Source organism: Falco cherrug, chromosome 1 (assembly GCF_023634085.1).
Source record: "Falco cherrug isolate bFalChe1 chromosome 1, bFalChe1.pri, whole genome shotgun sequence".
Classification (NCBI taxonomy): domain Eukaryota; kingdom Metazoa; phylum Chordata; class Aves; order Falconiformes; family Falconidae; genus Falco; species Falco cherrug.
The window spans coordinates 96,113,600-96,128,201 of NC_073697.1; the positions used below are offsets into that span (position 1 = coordinate 96,113,600).

Sequence of the window (14,602 nt, forward strand, 5' to 3'; positions counted from 1 at the left end):
TAAGCTTTTTTTTGACACTGGACTGGGTTGAAAAATATTTCATCCTTTATTTTAATTTCCTCGTTTGGTTGCGATTGATTTTGTTCAGCAAACATGAGCTCTGGGTTGTGGTTTGATGTCGGTGTGAAACGTGAACTCACAGGCAGGTAAGAAGGGGAGCTGCTGCGGGGGGTGGGGGCGGGGTAGAAACCCGGGTGTTGTGCATAAAACTGTTTGTGGGACATCCCGGTTTTTTTTTCATTCTTTCCGCTTCTATATAGTGTGTGTGTATATATGCATATATATATTAAAGTTCTATTTTGGAAAAAAAAAAAAAAAGGTGTGTGTTCTTCCATGCGCTTGGGTCCCGTTGGGAATGTTGCCCTGTGGCTGCAGGGTAAGGAGATGGATTAACGGGGTGGGGGGGCGCTCAGGCCGCCAGGGGGCGCTGTGGCAGGGGGCGGGGTGGGCGGGGTCACGTGGCGGGGGTCACGTGAGACGGCGGGTGGTGATGGCGGCGCATCTCAGCTCGGGGCGCGTTAACCTGACGGCACTGCGCGAAGCGGGGCGCAGGGAGCTGCGCGAGTTCCTCGATAAGTGCGCGGGCTCCAAGGTGAGCGGCGGGGGCGAGGGGGGGCCCGGGGGGGCGGCGGCGGGGCTCGGGCCTGACCCTTCTGCCCCTTCCCGCAGGCTATCGTGTGGGACGAGTCGCTGACCGGGCCCTTCGGGTTGATCGCGCAGTACTCGCTGCTGAAGGTGGGCGCGGCGGGGGGCGCTGGGGAAGGGGGGGGCCGTCGTGTCCGGGCGCTGAGCGCCGTGTCCACCTAGGAACATGAGGTGGAGAAGATGTTCACGCTCAAGCCGGGCCGCCTGCCGCAGGCAGATGTCAAGAACATCATCTTCTTCGTCAGGCCCAAGCTGGAGCTGATGGACATCATCACGGACAACGTGCTCAGGTGTGCTCTGCCCCGGGGGTCTCCGTCCCCTGGGCCCCCACCGCAGAGAGGGGACAGGTCTGGCCTGGAAGTGCCACGTGGTTTGTCAGCACCGGTGGGCTGCAGTCAGGGTGGGAGATGCCTTGGGAAGGGGGGGGGGTCACTTGAGGGCACACGCCTGTGTTCCTTCTAATTAGGTGGCACGAGTCATGCTTTGAGCAGCCCTCCTGTATGGAACTGCAGGGAAAACCTTCCTGCAGAACCGCAGGGAAACCGAGTCGCCTCGCCCTGGTGTCACAGCACCTGTCCTGTGGCTGTGAACACCCTGTGGCTGTGAAATTGGCTGGGCAAAACCCATTCTGAAATACAAAGTTGGTAATAACAACCAAGTGCAGCATTCCCATTTCATTGGAATTCAGTGCTCCCAGCCCACTGCCTGCACTGGTCACCCATGCAGCCCAGTTACCCTTTGCTGTGCTCCTGCCTGTGACTCTTCCAGGGAGGACAGAGGCCGTTCTCCCCAGAGGGACTTCCACATCCTCTTCGTGCCGCGCCGCAGCCTGCTGTGCGAGCAGTGGTTGAAGGAGCAGGGTGTGCTGGGGTCCTTCATCCACCGAGAGCAGTACAGCCTGGACTTGATACCCTTCGACGGAGACCTGCTCTCCATGGAGTCTGAGAGTGCGTTCAAGGTAAGCACTCGGCTCCTCTTCGAGGAGAAACACTCGGTGTTTTTGTTGTCAGCTGCTGGTGTTTGGAACAGAGGCTCTTGGAGGGTTTGTGGGTGCCCTGCGCAGCAGGGAAAGGCCCTGCAGAGCCGACGTGGCTTGATCCCAAGTGCTGAACTGAGCCTGAACTTCTCTGGCTGTTTTCTGACTAAATGCTGAAGGAAAACTGCACCAAGCTGCACCCCAGCTCCTCCAGCTCTAACTGCTGCTGTTATCTTCACAGATCGAGTATTCGTGAGGCTTAAAATATTTAGTCATTACAAAGAGCCAGCGCAGTTTGTTGCCGACACACAGCCAAAGAGCCGTGTACAATGGTTAATCCTGCACGCTAAGCTGTACTGAGTATTAACAGCTGGCACATACCAGCAGTGTATCCCCTTCTCAGAGTGCTGTGTCTGGGGACAGAAAGGTTTGAGAGCTGCTTTGGCCGTCTCTGCCTTATTAAATGTAGCCCAGAGGACGCATCAGGGCTTGCAGCTGCTTGTCGCAGCTACGATGAGGTGTTGTGTGCTCAGATTAGCCTAATTAGAGGGAGAGGCTTTCTGCAGTCACTTTCTGGCTCTCTCACTTCTCCCCATCAAACTGGGAGTAGTGTGTGGAGTTAAAAAATATTAGTGGCTGGTCCGATCAAATGCTTTAATACAGCAGCAGCACAGATAAGGTGTGTATTTGCCAACAGCCGTAGTTGTTTCCCCAGCATATGTCTCCTCTGAACTGGTCACATGGACCACATTCTGCTGCGGAAGCAGCTGTGCCAAATCGACACCTCCCATTGGGAATCCTTCTTGGTTTTTAGGAATGTTACCTGGAGAGTGACCAGACGAGTCTGTACCATGCGGCAAAGGGGCTGATGACGCTGCAGGCTCTCTACGGAACCATCCCACAGATTTTTGGGAAGGGCGAGTGTGCCCGGGTGAGGCGAATGCTGTTGCTGAAAAAATGCATCTTGTTCTTTGTAACTGCCTTAAGGAGTGTTTGGTTAAATGCGCCTGTGGGTTTTTTGAATCCAGTCATGGACCCTTCTTGTCATACTAGAATTTCAGGGTCATGGCCATCAGGTCTTTGTCATCTCTGGCCAAAAGAATGAGCTTTGCTGTTCCATGAGGCTTCCTGTCAGGAGGATTTGTCTGATTTCATGTGCTTTTTGCTTATAGGTACACAGCCTTCGTGTTTTCAGCAGTTGTTCTTTCTGTGGAGTTTTAACACTTAGCTGCTCTGTTGGTAGCAGAAGGGCTGAATCAATTGGGAAATGCATAAACTACTGTTCATGCCTTAGATTTTTCATGTCTCCCTATAACTCACCCTTTTCTCTCTGATTAACCTACAGTTTAATTGGTACCTTTTGTAATGAGGGAGCAGTTTGAGATGAACCCAGTGCTTTGGGCACAGTCACTGCCTTGCTAAACTGCAGAGAGCAGCAGAAAAGGACTTTTTCTTTGCCTCATTCTGCTGCCATCTGTCAGCCCATTTGTACCTCTTGCCATTCTCTTCCTTCACACATTATGCAGCCCATACTTGCAGGTGCACGTACTTGTAGGCACCATAACCAGACCAATGTGATTTATTTTCAGCACGTGGCTAACATGATGATCAGGATGAAGCGTGAGTTCCCTGGAAGCCAGAACTCGATATTTCCCGTCTTTGATACGCTCTTGTTGCTGGACCGCAATGTTGATCTGCTGACGCCATTAGCTACGCAGCTGACGTATGAAGGGCTGATAGATGAAATCTATGGAATTCAGAACAGTGAGTACTGCTGGGTAAGGGGGAGCTCTCTGGCATGCTGGAGCAGGTTGCAGTGTGTCAGGTGGGTTTTTGCTTCACTAAATGACTGATGTGGGAGCCGGTCACCTGAACTTAGTGCAGGGATGGTCCAGTCCCAAGACCAGCTCTGGCTCTCTTTTTGCCTAGAATAGGGAGCGGAGTACAGTGCATGCTTTTTGAATGGGTGTAGTTTGGATGTCAGCCGGGTGCAGACACAGTGACACAGAACATACGGTGTGGGAGTAGAACTGTTAGTGTGTGCTTTCACCCTCCAGCCTGGCTGGCTCGTGTGCCGCGCCGAGGGGATGGGAACAGTTTGTGAAAGGCTATTCAGAGTTTTCTCCTGCTCTTCAGCAGGTAGTAAGGAAAACTCCAGAGAGGCATTTATGGATTTTAATCCTTCCTGCTGTACTGAAGACTGGCCGGAATCCTGTCTCCAAACCTCTTTGAAAGCAGGGTGGCTAACACTGGGGTTCTGATCACGTATGTTTGTATAGGTCCCTGGGTGAGTACGAGGAGACTCTCCTTAACTAACACATACTGAGTTGTCTGGGCATTTGTATTTGCTTTGCTGCTCAGAATTGTTTCCAGCTCAAGGGACACGTTTCCACAGCCTGCTTAACTTCTGGTGGTGAAGTTCCAGTACTTATAAGGACTATTTCTCTGCATTTCAGCTTATGTGAAACTCCCTCCTGAGAAGTTTGCCCCAAAGAAGCAGGGCGAGGGTGGGAAGGATCTCCCCACAGAACCCAAGAAGCTCCAGCTGAACTCTGCTGAAGAGCTGTATGCTGAAATCCGAGACAAGAACTTCAATGCTGTGGGGTCAGTGCTGAGCAAGAAAGCCAAGATCATCTCAGCAGCCTTTGAGGTGAGGCCCATATCCAACTGTGCATCCCTTGGGCATTCTTGCCATCAGTTAAGTCGCAGTCTGCATTCAGCCGGGCTGTTGTGACTGGCAGCTCGAGCTGTTGCCATGGAGTAATCCCCTAGACAGAAAAACCAGGTAGTCTTCAGAAGCCACTCCAGTCTGTTCCCCTGCTCTGGGATGAGATTAGCTCCACTTTCACTGTTCTGAGTAGGTGTTGGTCAAATCTCCTCTTAAGAATCCTGTAGTACTACAGATCCTCTCTTTGCTTCTCCCCACACCTCTGTTGCGGAGGTTTTCCTATCCGCACTGTTAAAAGCTTGGCTCGGAGCTAGCCTAACCACATTTCTGCTGTGTGAGCCTGTAGTTCCCATAATGGGAATAACTTTCTTCAGTCTGCAGAACAGTCAAGTGCTGTTTCCCTCTGCAAGAGGCCAAAGGTTAATTTTAGCTACTGATCAATTCCACTTTGTCGCTATTGTTACCTGTGAGCTAGGTTCCAGGGTCTTTTTCCCTTTGTATTCACTGAGGATGCAGAGAAAAGGCTGTAAGAACTGAAACTGCAAAGTGTATGTTCACAGAGTATAACTGGCGTAAAAAACAACAGGAAAGTGAAAAAGACAGTTGTCTTACAGGAGGTTTGAGCTGTAAATTCATGCTCATGTGTCACCTTAGACAAAGCTGGAGAGTGTTGCGGGGTATGTTTGTGGTTTTGTTTGAAAACATCCTGTTGATTCATAAAGAGAGATCCCATGTCTCTGCTTTCACACTTCATGGTGATTCTCAAGAGAACTCGTCACATTGATTGTATTTCCTTCGTTTTTTCTTTGCCTCTTCACTGGTGCCACATTTAAGAGGAGGTAGCAGTACCTTAACCAAAATACTGTGTGCTCAGCCTCATCTCCTAGTACATATCTATTACTGCAATATTAGTGCTGAAAGTGCTAAAGATGGATTATTCATACTGGTTGTTAAAGGAAAGAAAAAAAAAGGAAATCTAAGAAATTGTCAGAGATAATAGGTGATAATGAAACAGCAGCGGATTGGCAGCAGACGCCTTATTAAATTGCAGGTTTCATCATTAATTATCACTCTCCTGCCAGCACTTGCCCATTTAAATCCTTCACATGAGTCAAATTATTATTTTTATTCCAAGTTACAGCAAGAGGCAAGTAGCGCAAATGAAATACAGACCTCTGGACTGCTCTGAAAGCTGGAGTCCGCATTATGCTTCATCAGATCCTTGCTCAAAACCTGGGCCGTTGTTACAGCCAGGTACAGTGAATGGCAGCATTCTGCTTGCGAGGGACGCAGGCCCCACCAGCCCAGCTCCTCAGCACCTTTCACTACTGCTTTGAAGGGAAGCGTCCCCCGTCTCTGACTGCGTTTGCCTTGAGCTCTGTGTTTACTGGCAGCTGGCAAAGTAATTCATCTTTGCATGGAAAAGGTAATTTTGCTGGTAGGGAAACGGAGGAGCAGATCATGATGGCTGAAGTCAGACAAAGGTGGAGAAAAGCAATTGGCAATACTGGTACAATGGAAAAAACCCAGTCTAATGATCCTGTTCTATTACATCCTGCCTCTTCTAATGATCAAAGTGCTGTTGCAGGTAATGCTGTGACTTTAGCATAAGCATTTGAAGTCTTTTGCCTAAAAGGTTGCATATCTCTAATGGTATCTGCTGTTGCAGTGAGTACAGCAAAAAACTTTCTCACAACAAAATAATCAGGTTGGTGTTATTCATCTGAGCAGGACCTAACCTAAGCAACGGATTTCTTTAGGAAAGACACCACGCGAAAACCGTTGGAGAGATTAAGCAGTTTGTCTCACAGTTGCCACACATGCAGGCAGCAAGAAGTTCTCTAGCAAACCACACCTCCATTGCAGAGCTCATCAAAGATATCACCAGTGAGTACGTGTTCAATAGGCTGACTAATTTAAATACAGCAAGATGCAAGACAGCTGGATGGACATCATTCAGCTTGGCAAAAATTGGCTTTGCTCCATCCGGTGCATCTCTGCTGAAATGTTAAATGTAGAAAAATGTAGCTGTCAGTTGCTATTGTATTGATTTTCATTCTTTTCCCAAAGCATCTGAAGATTTCTTTGATAATTTAACAGTGGAACAAGAGTTCATGTCTGGAATAGACACAGACAAGGTAAGTAGATAATGACAATTAGTGACTCTCATGTCTTCAAAAAAAACTCCAGCATATTTCTCTGGGGTTTTTTCCATTTGTTTGTTTTTTTGAGAGAGAGAGAGGAAACATCTCATATAGGTGATGTCTGTCTCCTTCCAGTGTCAAGGCTGTGAATTCTCACGAGTCTCCTTGCACATCTGCAGTATTATTCCAGTGATGCTGAAATCACTGGATTGTAGTGATCACTGAATTCAGGTCACTGAATGTACTGGGAGGTGGTGGTGTACTGTGTGCTTTGCTGGGCTCCGGTTACCTCTCATTGTCTGTATACAGCTGGGATGTTTTGACTGGTACAGGGGCACTATGTGCTGGGAGGGATCAGTGAAAGATTGAACACCATTCATCAGAATTTTTTCAGTGCTTCAGACAAAGTTTAGGTACTGGCTGTGGAACCCACATGCTTTAGAAAAACGCTGGGTGGAACCAGTGCTGGATCACTGTCTTACAGGTGGTCTTGAGCTGCCTGGAGAGCAGCTGCACCCTCTTTCTTGCTGTGTTGGAGATACTAGGCAAAACTAGATCTTTCTTTCCAGGTCTTCTAGACATTTTAACAGGTCTTTAAATAACAGCTTATGTTGTTTTGTTGGGTTTTTTTAATAGGTTAACAATTACATTGAAGACTGCATAGCTCAAAAACATCCATTAATCAAGATCTTACGTCTCGTTTGCTTGCAATCTGTATGCAATAGTGGACTGAAGCAGAAGGTTCTGGACCATTACAAAAGAGAGATCCTCCAGGTGGGGCTGTAACTTTAGGATCAACAAATTTCTGAGAAAATTCACATTAAATCCTCAGCTCTACAACACTTGCATTCTAGACAGACATATCTTATACATGGGTAGTGTTGCCTTCCAGTATGTACAGTTGGAGCGCTGGGGCTTCTGCTTAGGCTGTTAGCAATGACTTAGGAGGTGCATATATATGATTTACAACATGTAGATACAGAGAGGTTTATATCAGTTCACTTTTACTATTGTGATTTAAACCCCAAATAGATCTTAACCAAAAAAGTTTTTTAAACTAGCATCTTTGCCTTTTTCTTTTTCTTTTTTTTTTTTTAACACTGATCATGGATTATTGACATGGTATTAAAGGTGAATTCTTCCTATTGCAGACTTATGGCTATGAACATGTATTGACCTTAAACAACTTAGAAAAGGCTGGACTCCTGAAACCTCAGACAAGTGGTAGGAATAACTACCCAACGATCAGAAAAACCCTGCGCTTATGGATGGATGATGTTAACGAACAGGTAAACAGGGGCCTCAGCAGTGAACATTACATCTAACAATACAGAATTATGTGCAGCAGGAAAACCTTTTTGTTTTGGTTTGGTTGTTTTTTTAAAAATTTCTCTGGTGCTGTTTTGCAGCATGAAGTAGCACTCACCTGCTGATTACATTCTGCTCTCTCCTGCAGAACCCAAACGATATTTCCTATGTGTACAGTGGCTATGCTCCACTGAGCGTACGCCTGGCACAGCTACTGGCTCGGCCAGGGTGGCGGAGCATAGAGGAGGTGTTAAAGATGCTGCCAGGTCCCCATTTTGAAGAGAGACAGCAGTTACCTACTGGCCTTCAGAAAAAGCGTAAGTATTGCTTTGTTTTCCCATTCTTTAAAAGGAGATGCATCTCTGTTAGGCTGGAATGAGGCAAACTGAAACGAGGGCTGGAAGAGTCCAGCATCTTTCTTATCTTCCTGTCCTACTGCAGTAGGAGATCTACCTAACCCATTTTTACAGAGAGCTTTCTGGCCTCTTTAAAAACATCCAGTCACATATTCAGCCTTCCATTAATGGACAGTACCACGTGCACTGTGGAGTTGTACATTTGTTTAACTTTTCATCAGGGTACTAAAATAAACCCTAACCTTCCACTGTGATTTTATTAAGTAACACTTTAGAAAGAAGGTCAGCATCACGCTCCTAGCATTAAGCCTGGGAAGGCACAAGCACTTGCTGCAAAGAGACGCCACAGCTGGGAGTAGAGTCTGCATTTCTGGGCCCCAGTCTGGAATTCCACCCAGTAGGTTTCTCCTCTAATTCAGCTGCTATCTTTAGTTTAGTTTTAGGACATTTTGAGTTTGACTGACAGGGATGGGAGGTGTACAAATGAAACTAAAACAACCTGTAAACTTCTCTGAATGCACAGGTCAACACGGTGAGAACCGAGTCACTCTGGTGTTCTTCCTGGGAGGTGTAACGTATGCAGAAATTGCTGCACTGCGATTTCTGTCCCAGATGGAAGATGGAGGCACAGAATATGTCATTGCCACTACAAAACTCATCAATGGAACAAGCTGGATTAAATCCTTGATGGAAAAACTGGAGCCTGCCCCTTTCTAGGGTTTGTGGCGAGAGACAGTGAAAGTGAGAGGCCCTGTGCGATGTCTTCTGGCATGGCTGCTTGAACGTCAGCAAAATATGACAGTGAAAGAAGCTCTCCCAAGACCAGCTCATCATGCAATTACCCTCATCCCTCTCTGCACTTGTTCTGACTGTGGAATTTCCTAGTAGACAAGCAGTTCTGAAAGGCACTAAAAACGAAATACACAGTGGAAGAAAGAGAGATCCCTGCTCGTGGTCTGAAATGGCAAATGAGCGCTGTGGGAGTGGGGGTTTGCCCTGGTCCTTCTATTTGCAAATTGCTTCTTTTCTTTCTCTCAGTTTCATTTTAGTGGGAGATGTGATTACTTCTTTTCACCCTCCTCAGGTGCTGAGGAGGCAGGATGTTTTCTGTTCCTGATTTCATACCAGTGTTCCCAGTCTGTCTGTCTCTCTGGTGCCTGATACATTCCATCAATGCACTGGATCTGTTTCTGTCAGAGATCTGTACCCAGGGTTCAGTTTCCTGCTCATCTTTCTGGTGAAAACCAACGAATCTGTGCTTCCCCCAGCTCCAGCACATTCACATCAACAGACAGCAGCAAGGGCCAGGCCACAGTAGCTAAATTTTTTCACATCCTTGGCGTCTGATTGTACAACGGAAAGAGAATTGCTGTGAAGGGGAAGAAGTAACTTTTTTAGGTTTAGAAACTTTGTGGCTCTCAGGCATCTAGAATAATGCACTGGCAGGTGCTGTACTCCAACAAGCTCTCTGTTACAGTTAGTTACCTGTAGGCCACACAAGTCCGCTGTCCTGTGTGCTCTGGCCAAGGCATTCATTGGGTTTCCTGCAGCAACAGCTAAACCTTAAACTATCCACATGCATGTCAACAGCAGTGACTACTAATACAACCAAATGCATCCAGAGTGTGAGGGAGACAGTTGAACCTTTAAATTCAATCACTCTCTCAAGGGATTGGTGTGAGGTGGCTTGTTTGTCCTAGGTACACCCACCTGACTCTGGAAGGCTACTCCAGAGTATGAATTACATCAGTGTGTCAAGAGCTTGTGTTGGAAGACACACACAAACACTCCCCGCGTGAGACTCAGGCCAAAAATAGCTAGGTCAGTGACCTAGTAAACAGTGGGTTTGAAACAGACACTTTTTTCACCCCCCTGTTCAGTTTATAAATTGTACTTGCTGCCACAAGCTGTTGTAGAGCTCAGACTTAGAAAATGGAATTTTCCATGGTCTTTATAGCTGGGTCTTTGGTGTTGCTGAGCCAGTGTGTGCAAGAGGCAGCTTCTGGCTCCAAAAGACTCAGCCTTGCTAAGTGCCAAAGGCTGGGAAGGCAGACCAGGGCTCATGGCTTGTGCCTGTGCTGCTACACCTCAGCCCCTTGCCTGCTCACTGTCACTATACCCACATGCTTCAACAGCAACCACTGGGGACTCTGTTTCACACTGCATTTCACTCTTAAGAACAACTTAAAACCCACCCCACACCTTAAATCACTCTCTTTGCAAACATTTCTGATCTTAGTTATCCTGCATTATGCATAATATGTCCCAAAAAACCTTTCATTTTTCCAAGCAGTTATGACTGTGGGTTTCAGTCTCTTGGTTTTTTGCCAGGTTGAGTTCTGCCAAATCGGCCCCTTCACAGAGCCCCTCTGTCTGTTTAACTTCAGTTTACTTATTAGAATAAAGCAAAATTGTATTTGATCTTTGATTGAACGTGTTTGCTCACACTCTCTTTCTCTGGAATACAAAAATAAATAAAATAAACCCCTGCATTGTGGTAGCTGTATCCTTCTCCCCATGCCCCAGGATAACTGAATTACAAGTTGAAACTATTTTTCTAACATCTGGATGTTTTTTCTTTAGGCTTATGCACTAATTGCATTCTGTTCTGCCACTTAACATACTACATCAGAAATACTTACAGGATTTCCTGACTTCTAAAGAAAAGTACATTTTTAATGATTGGAGACCAGGTGGGTGGGCAACTTGTCTATTTGTCTTACAAAAACAAAACATGCTGCAGCTTTGACAGTGATGCAAGGAGCAAACGTGGATTGCCTTGCTCTGCATTATTTCCACAGTTCCACTGTGAAGTAGGCAATTTCACAGAATTTAAAAAGAAAATGGAAGTAGCACTGGATCAAAAATTAGATGTTACTGTGCAGAGAAAAATAAGAAATAATGTGATTCAGCACAATCCTTAGGGAGTGCCCTTGGCTTGGCCTTGAGGGTCTTTGTATTATTGCAATTTCCAGATACATTTTTTTTAATCTTAAAATTTGAACTAATCACAAGGAAGTTAATAGCACTGATCAGGCTAGTTTGTGAACTCAGGTTATGGCCTGTAAAAACTACACCACAAATGAATAAAGGAAACTATGCAAAGAATCAGTTCAACAGCTTGCTTACTCTTTCACTTGGACCAGCAAATTTCTGTGGGTTTTAGTTACACTAGAGGCAAAACTTATTTTGAAAATACTTTTTGCTGTATACTTAGGCAAACTCTGATTGATAACAATGCAGTGTATTTTTTGGCAGACCGCAGCCTGCACCAGCAGCAAGCTAAAGCCATGTGGACCCTCAGCAAAGTCTCTTCCTGGAACTATCCAACACCAACAACAAAAAATAAAAGCCATCTTGACGTTGATCGATTCTCTGGAGGAGCAATTACTACTTAACGGGCTTCCTGAGCAGCTTGATTATGTTCTGCTTCTGTCTAAGGCCTTGCTGACCATGTGGGTAATAATTTGATAACAAGAGAGCCTAATTAAATTAAGGGGCCATTTTCTACATCATAATATCTTTGTAGGTAAGAGATTTGATTTGCAGTACATACTATTCCTCCTCTCTGCTGTCTGCATTTGTCTGATTTACAAGCAAAAAAAGAAAACATTGCCTAACCTCCACCCCAAAGGACTTTCACTTTTCATATAGCATTATCAGAAAGCAGTTTTGCTAAAAATAAACATATAGCTTACCTCTCTCCACCCCACCCCCTTGCTGCAGAAGGAGTTACAGTGCTCACTCACTAAAAGGTATGGATGACTTCTTGGATGTGCAAGGGTGTAGCTAGAGCAGTGAACTAGTGACAGTGCACCAACTAGACTATCTTCAGTGCTCACTCTCTTCTGATAAAAAAGAGCCCGCACAGTTCCATCCTGTAATGTGCCACCGATCTGGGACGATGCCCAGCTGTATGTGAGCACCCTCCTCCCCAAGTGGCCCACAGAAGCACAGGGTTCTCAGAGAATGAGCAAGAGGCACAAAAGCCTTCCAGATAACTGCAGAATAAGAAGTGTAAGATGGCACAACTCTTTGTTAGAGGAACCCCCCCCACATTTAAACAAATGCAGGTTTTGACCTGGTAACGTTAAGCCACGGTGCTTAAACTCATGAAATACTGTTGACAAAAGCGCTCTGGGAAAGGGGAGCTATTTGGCATGCTCTGTACTGCCGTGCAGCACAGAGCGCAAAGGCGCTATGTCATACAATAACTGGTCCTGACCACACCTAGTGCATTAGTCCTCATGTGGGCTGCAAACACAACCTCATTACTCCTGGCTCTCAGACGAGCAGATCAGAAGGGGATCAAACTACAGCACAAACCATTTAGGAGCCAGAAATTCAAGGGACAGCTGCAGAACAAAACTAGAGAGAAATAGGAACTTTACAAAGTAGAGCCCATCATCTACCTAGGTAAGCAGTTTATTTCTTTATTAACATCTTTTTAGATAACAAGAAATCATGTAAAGCCTATAAATAGAAAACTTCAATGCTTTGAACAACTGGGAAACCATGGCTCGTTTTAAAATGCAATAGTTTCTGTAACGTATACATGTGCCTAAGCTCAGAATTAAATGACTGAACTCTTTAATAAGACCAAAAAGTGAACTCTTTATCACAAGAGCTCTTTATATTCTAAGTAGCAAGATGGGAATTCAGTTTACTTTAGCTGGCTTTAGACTGTTTAGAAAATAAATAATCCTTCTAAGTTAGCTTTATCATAAGTCTGGTTTAAAATTCCTTTTATGTGCTTGACCAAGAGTGTAGCTATTTTTGATCAGGCACAGTTATGATCAAAATCAAAAAAACATGTAAATTGGAAAGGTAATAGAATGTTTAGACAGGTCTTCACAGCTTTAACTCTAAGGAACCAACAACTTCTGTGAAATAGTTCAGATTTTATATTAAACTAACAAATGAGCAATCGCTTCTAACACGATGTGCAAGTATAACTTTAAAATACAGCTAGAAGATGAATTCTAAAGCATCTTATACCGTGTCTCCCATTTAAAGGTTATTTTTAATGTGAGATATAAATATTTGCCTGTGCAAACTTGTATTTAAGCTCCACTTTTCGTCATTCTTAAACAAATGGCTCTGTTTGTGCCAGTATCTCCATTAGATGCAATTATATCATTAAATATTAATGGTGGCTTCCTTGGAGAAATTGACCACTTTGATCAGAACACAGTGTTGGTAATGCACCATCAGCGACTGCTCTGAACGTGAAGCTTCCTGGATGCACAAACACTGACACAGGGGGAAAGATACCAGGAGCCAGCTGGGCTCTGTAAGGGCTTCTGGCCTGTACTGACACAGCCATGTCCACTGCCTGTGTGTCTGTATTTTAATTTGCTTAGTTACCAGTCCTAATTTGGAGACTTTGATCAGCTGCTGGACTCCTTTCCAACACTGTGCAGCTCAGCAACCCCGGACAGGACTCTGAGCAAGCACATACAAGTCCAAAGTGATGCTAACAACCTTCTTAGAAGGACAGGTGGCCATTAACCTTCCTGAACACAGCCATTTCTCCCCACAGCAGGGCCACCCTGTCGGCTCTGCAGTTTCCTTGCTCGGAAAGACTTATCCTGTCCCTTTGCTTACAGAGCGGGGAGTAGCAGGGCAGCAGCCAGCCCCAGAGACCCTACCTGCTGCAGCGCCGGGGAGAACCATGCCGGACTCCTTCGCCGTCCACTTTCTCAAGGTGCTGAAGGAGCTGCTGGCCTTCGTGCTGTTCAGTTACACCGTGCTGGTCGGGGCGCTGCTGCTCGCCGGCTGGACCACGTACTTCTTGGTGCTTAAATGAGAGCTCCCCTTCTGCCGCTGCTGCCACAGGCAACTGGCTCCACCATGCAGCTCGTCCTGCGCGTCTGCTGGGCACACAGAATGGCGGTCCCTTCCTCCTGCGCCAACTCTGCAAGCGTTTTGTTTCGTTACTGTCTAATCACAATCTTATTTTCTTATGTACGAATAAAGATTTAAAAAAAAAAAAATCTGCACACCTGCATACATGCACTTTACTAGTCTTTCTGCCTCTTGCAGATTCTTTGTGTCTCCTAGACACTTGCCCCTGTTCCCAGAAATATTTAAAACCCTCTCAGCAGTTTTCTCCTGAGATTCTCACCCCACACCCCACTTTGAGAGCATGGCAGTCTGCCGAGCACAGCGGAAGGATGCAACACAATTCAAACATGACCAACATCTCAAATAAACAAGTCCTGCCTTGTTCAGCTCTGCCTTATTAAAGGTGTGAAGGCAGAGATACAGAAATTACTTGTCATTTTTTCAGAAGTCCTGAAAAGAGACATTTCAAACCAGCACGTTTCCCTTTTCCTACAGTTTTATGAGGGAACACCAACACCACATTACCTACAGGGCTATTACCTGGCACTCTCAAGTGTGCAACACTTTTCAACAAATGTTCAAAACACGGAGTTAGCCAAAATATGTGCCTGTGATACAGCACTGCCTCAGTAAAAGTAAACAGCGCTGAGTAAACTGA

General features: G+C 45.7%; 2 protein-coding genes across 5 annotated transcripts; both read left to right on the top strand.

The window, feature by feature from the left end:
• Positions 1 to 468: 468 nt before the first annotated feature.
• On the top strand, positions 469 to 10,587 carry VPS33A (VPS33A core subunit of CORVET and HOPS complexes). Of its 3 annotated transcripts, XM_055715192.1 has the most exons (13): positions 469 to 592; positions 670 to 735; positions 808 to 935; positions 1,414 to 1,603; positions 2,436 to 2,552; positions 3,211 to 3,385; positions 4,078 to 4,271; positions 6,050 to 6,176; positions 6,360 to 6,427; positions 7,070 to 7,207; positions 7,585 to 7,722; positions 7,890 to 8,058; positions 8,621 to 10,587. In XM_055715192.1, the coding sequence occupies exons 1-13, from the start codon at positions 491 to 493 to the stop codon at positions 8,812 to 8,814; spliced, it is 1,806 nt and encodes a 601-aa protein (XP_055571167.1). In that variant the 5' UTR covers positions 469 to 490; the 3' UTR covers positions 8,815 to 10,587. The 3 variants fall into 3 exon arrangements, with proteins under 3 accessions (XP_055571167.1, XP_055571182.1, XP_055571175.1); XM_055715200.1 differs by lacking the exon at positions 469 to 592 and having other exon boundaries at positions 672 to 735; positions 891 to 935; XM_055715207.1 differs by lacking the exons at positions 6,050 to 6,176; positions 6,360 to 6,427; positions 7,070 to 7,207; ... (1 more) ...; positions 7,890 to 8,058; positions 8,621 to 10,587 and adding an exon at positions 5,425 to 6,043.
• A 127-nt stretch (positions 10,588 to 10,714) lies between these two features.
• LOC129736445 (uncharacterized) lies at positions 10,715 to 14,104 on the top strand. Of its 2 annotated transcripts, none has more exons than XM_055715220.1 (2): positions 10,715 to 11,552; positions 13,707 to 14,104. In XM_055715220.1, the coding sequence occupies exon 2, from the start codon at positions 13,772 to 13,774 to the stop codon at positions 13,904 to 13,906; it is 135 nt and encodes a 44-aa protein (XP_055571195.1). In that variant the 5' UTR covers positions 10,715 to 11,552; positions 13,707 to 13,771; the 3' UTR covers positions 13,907 to 14,104. The 2 variants fall into 2 exon arrangements, with proteins under 2 accessions (XP_055571195.1, XP_055571192.1); XM_055715217.1 differs by lacking the exon at positions 10,715 to 11,552 and adding an exon at positions 11,589 to 12,513.
• The last annotated feature ends 498 nt before the right edge of the window (positions 14,105 to 14,602 follow it).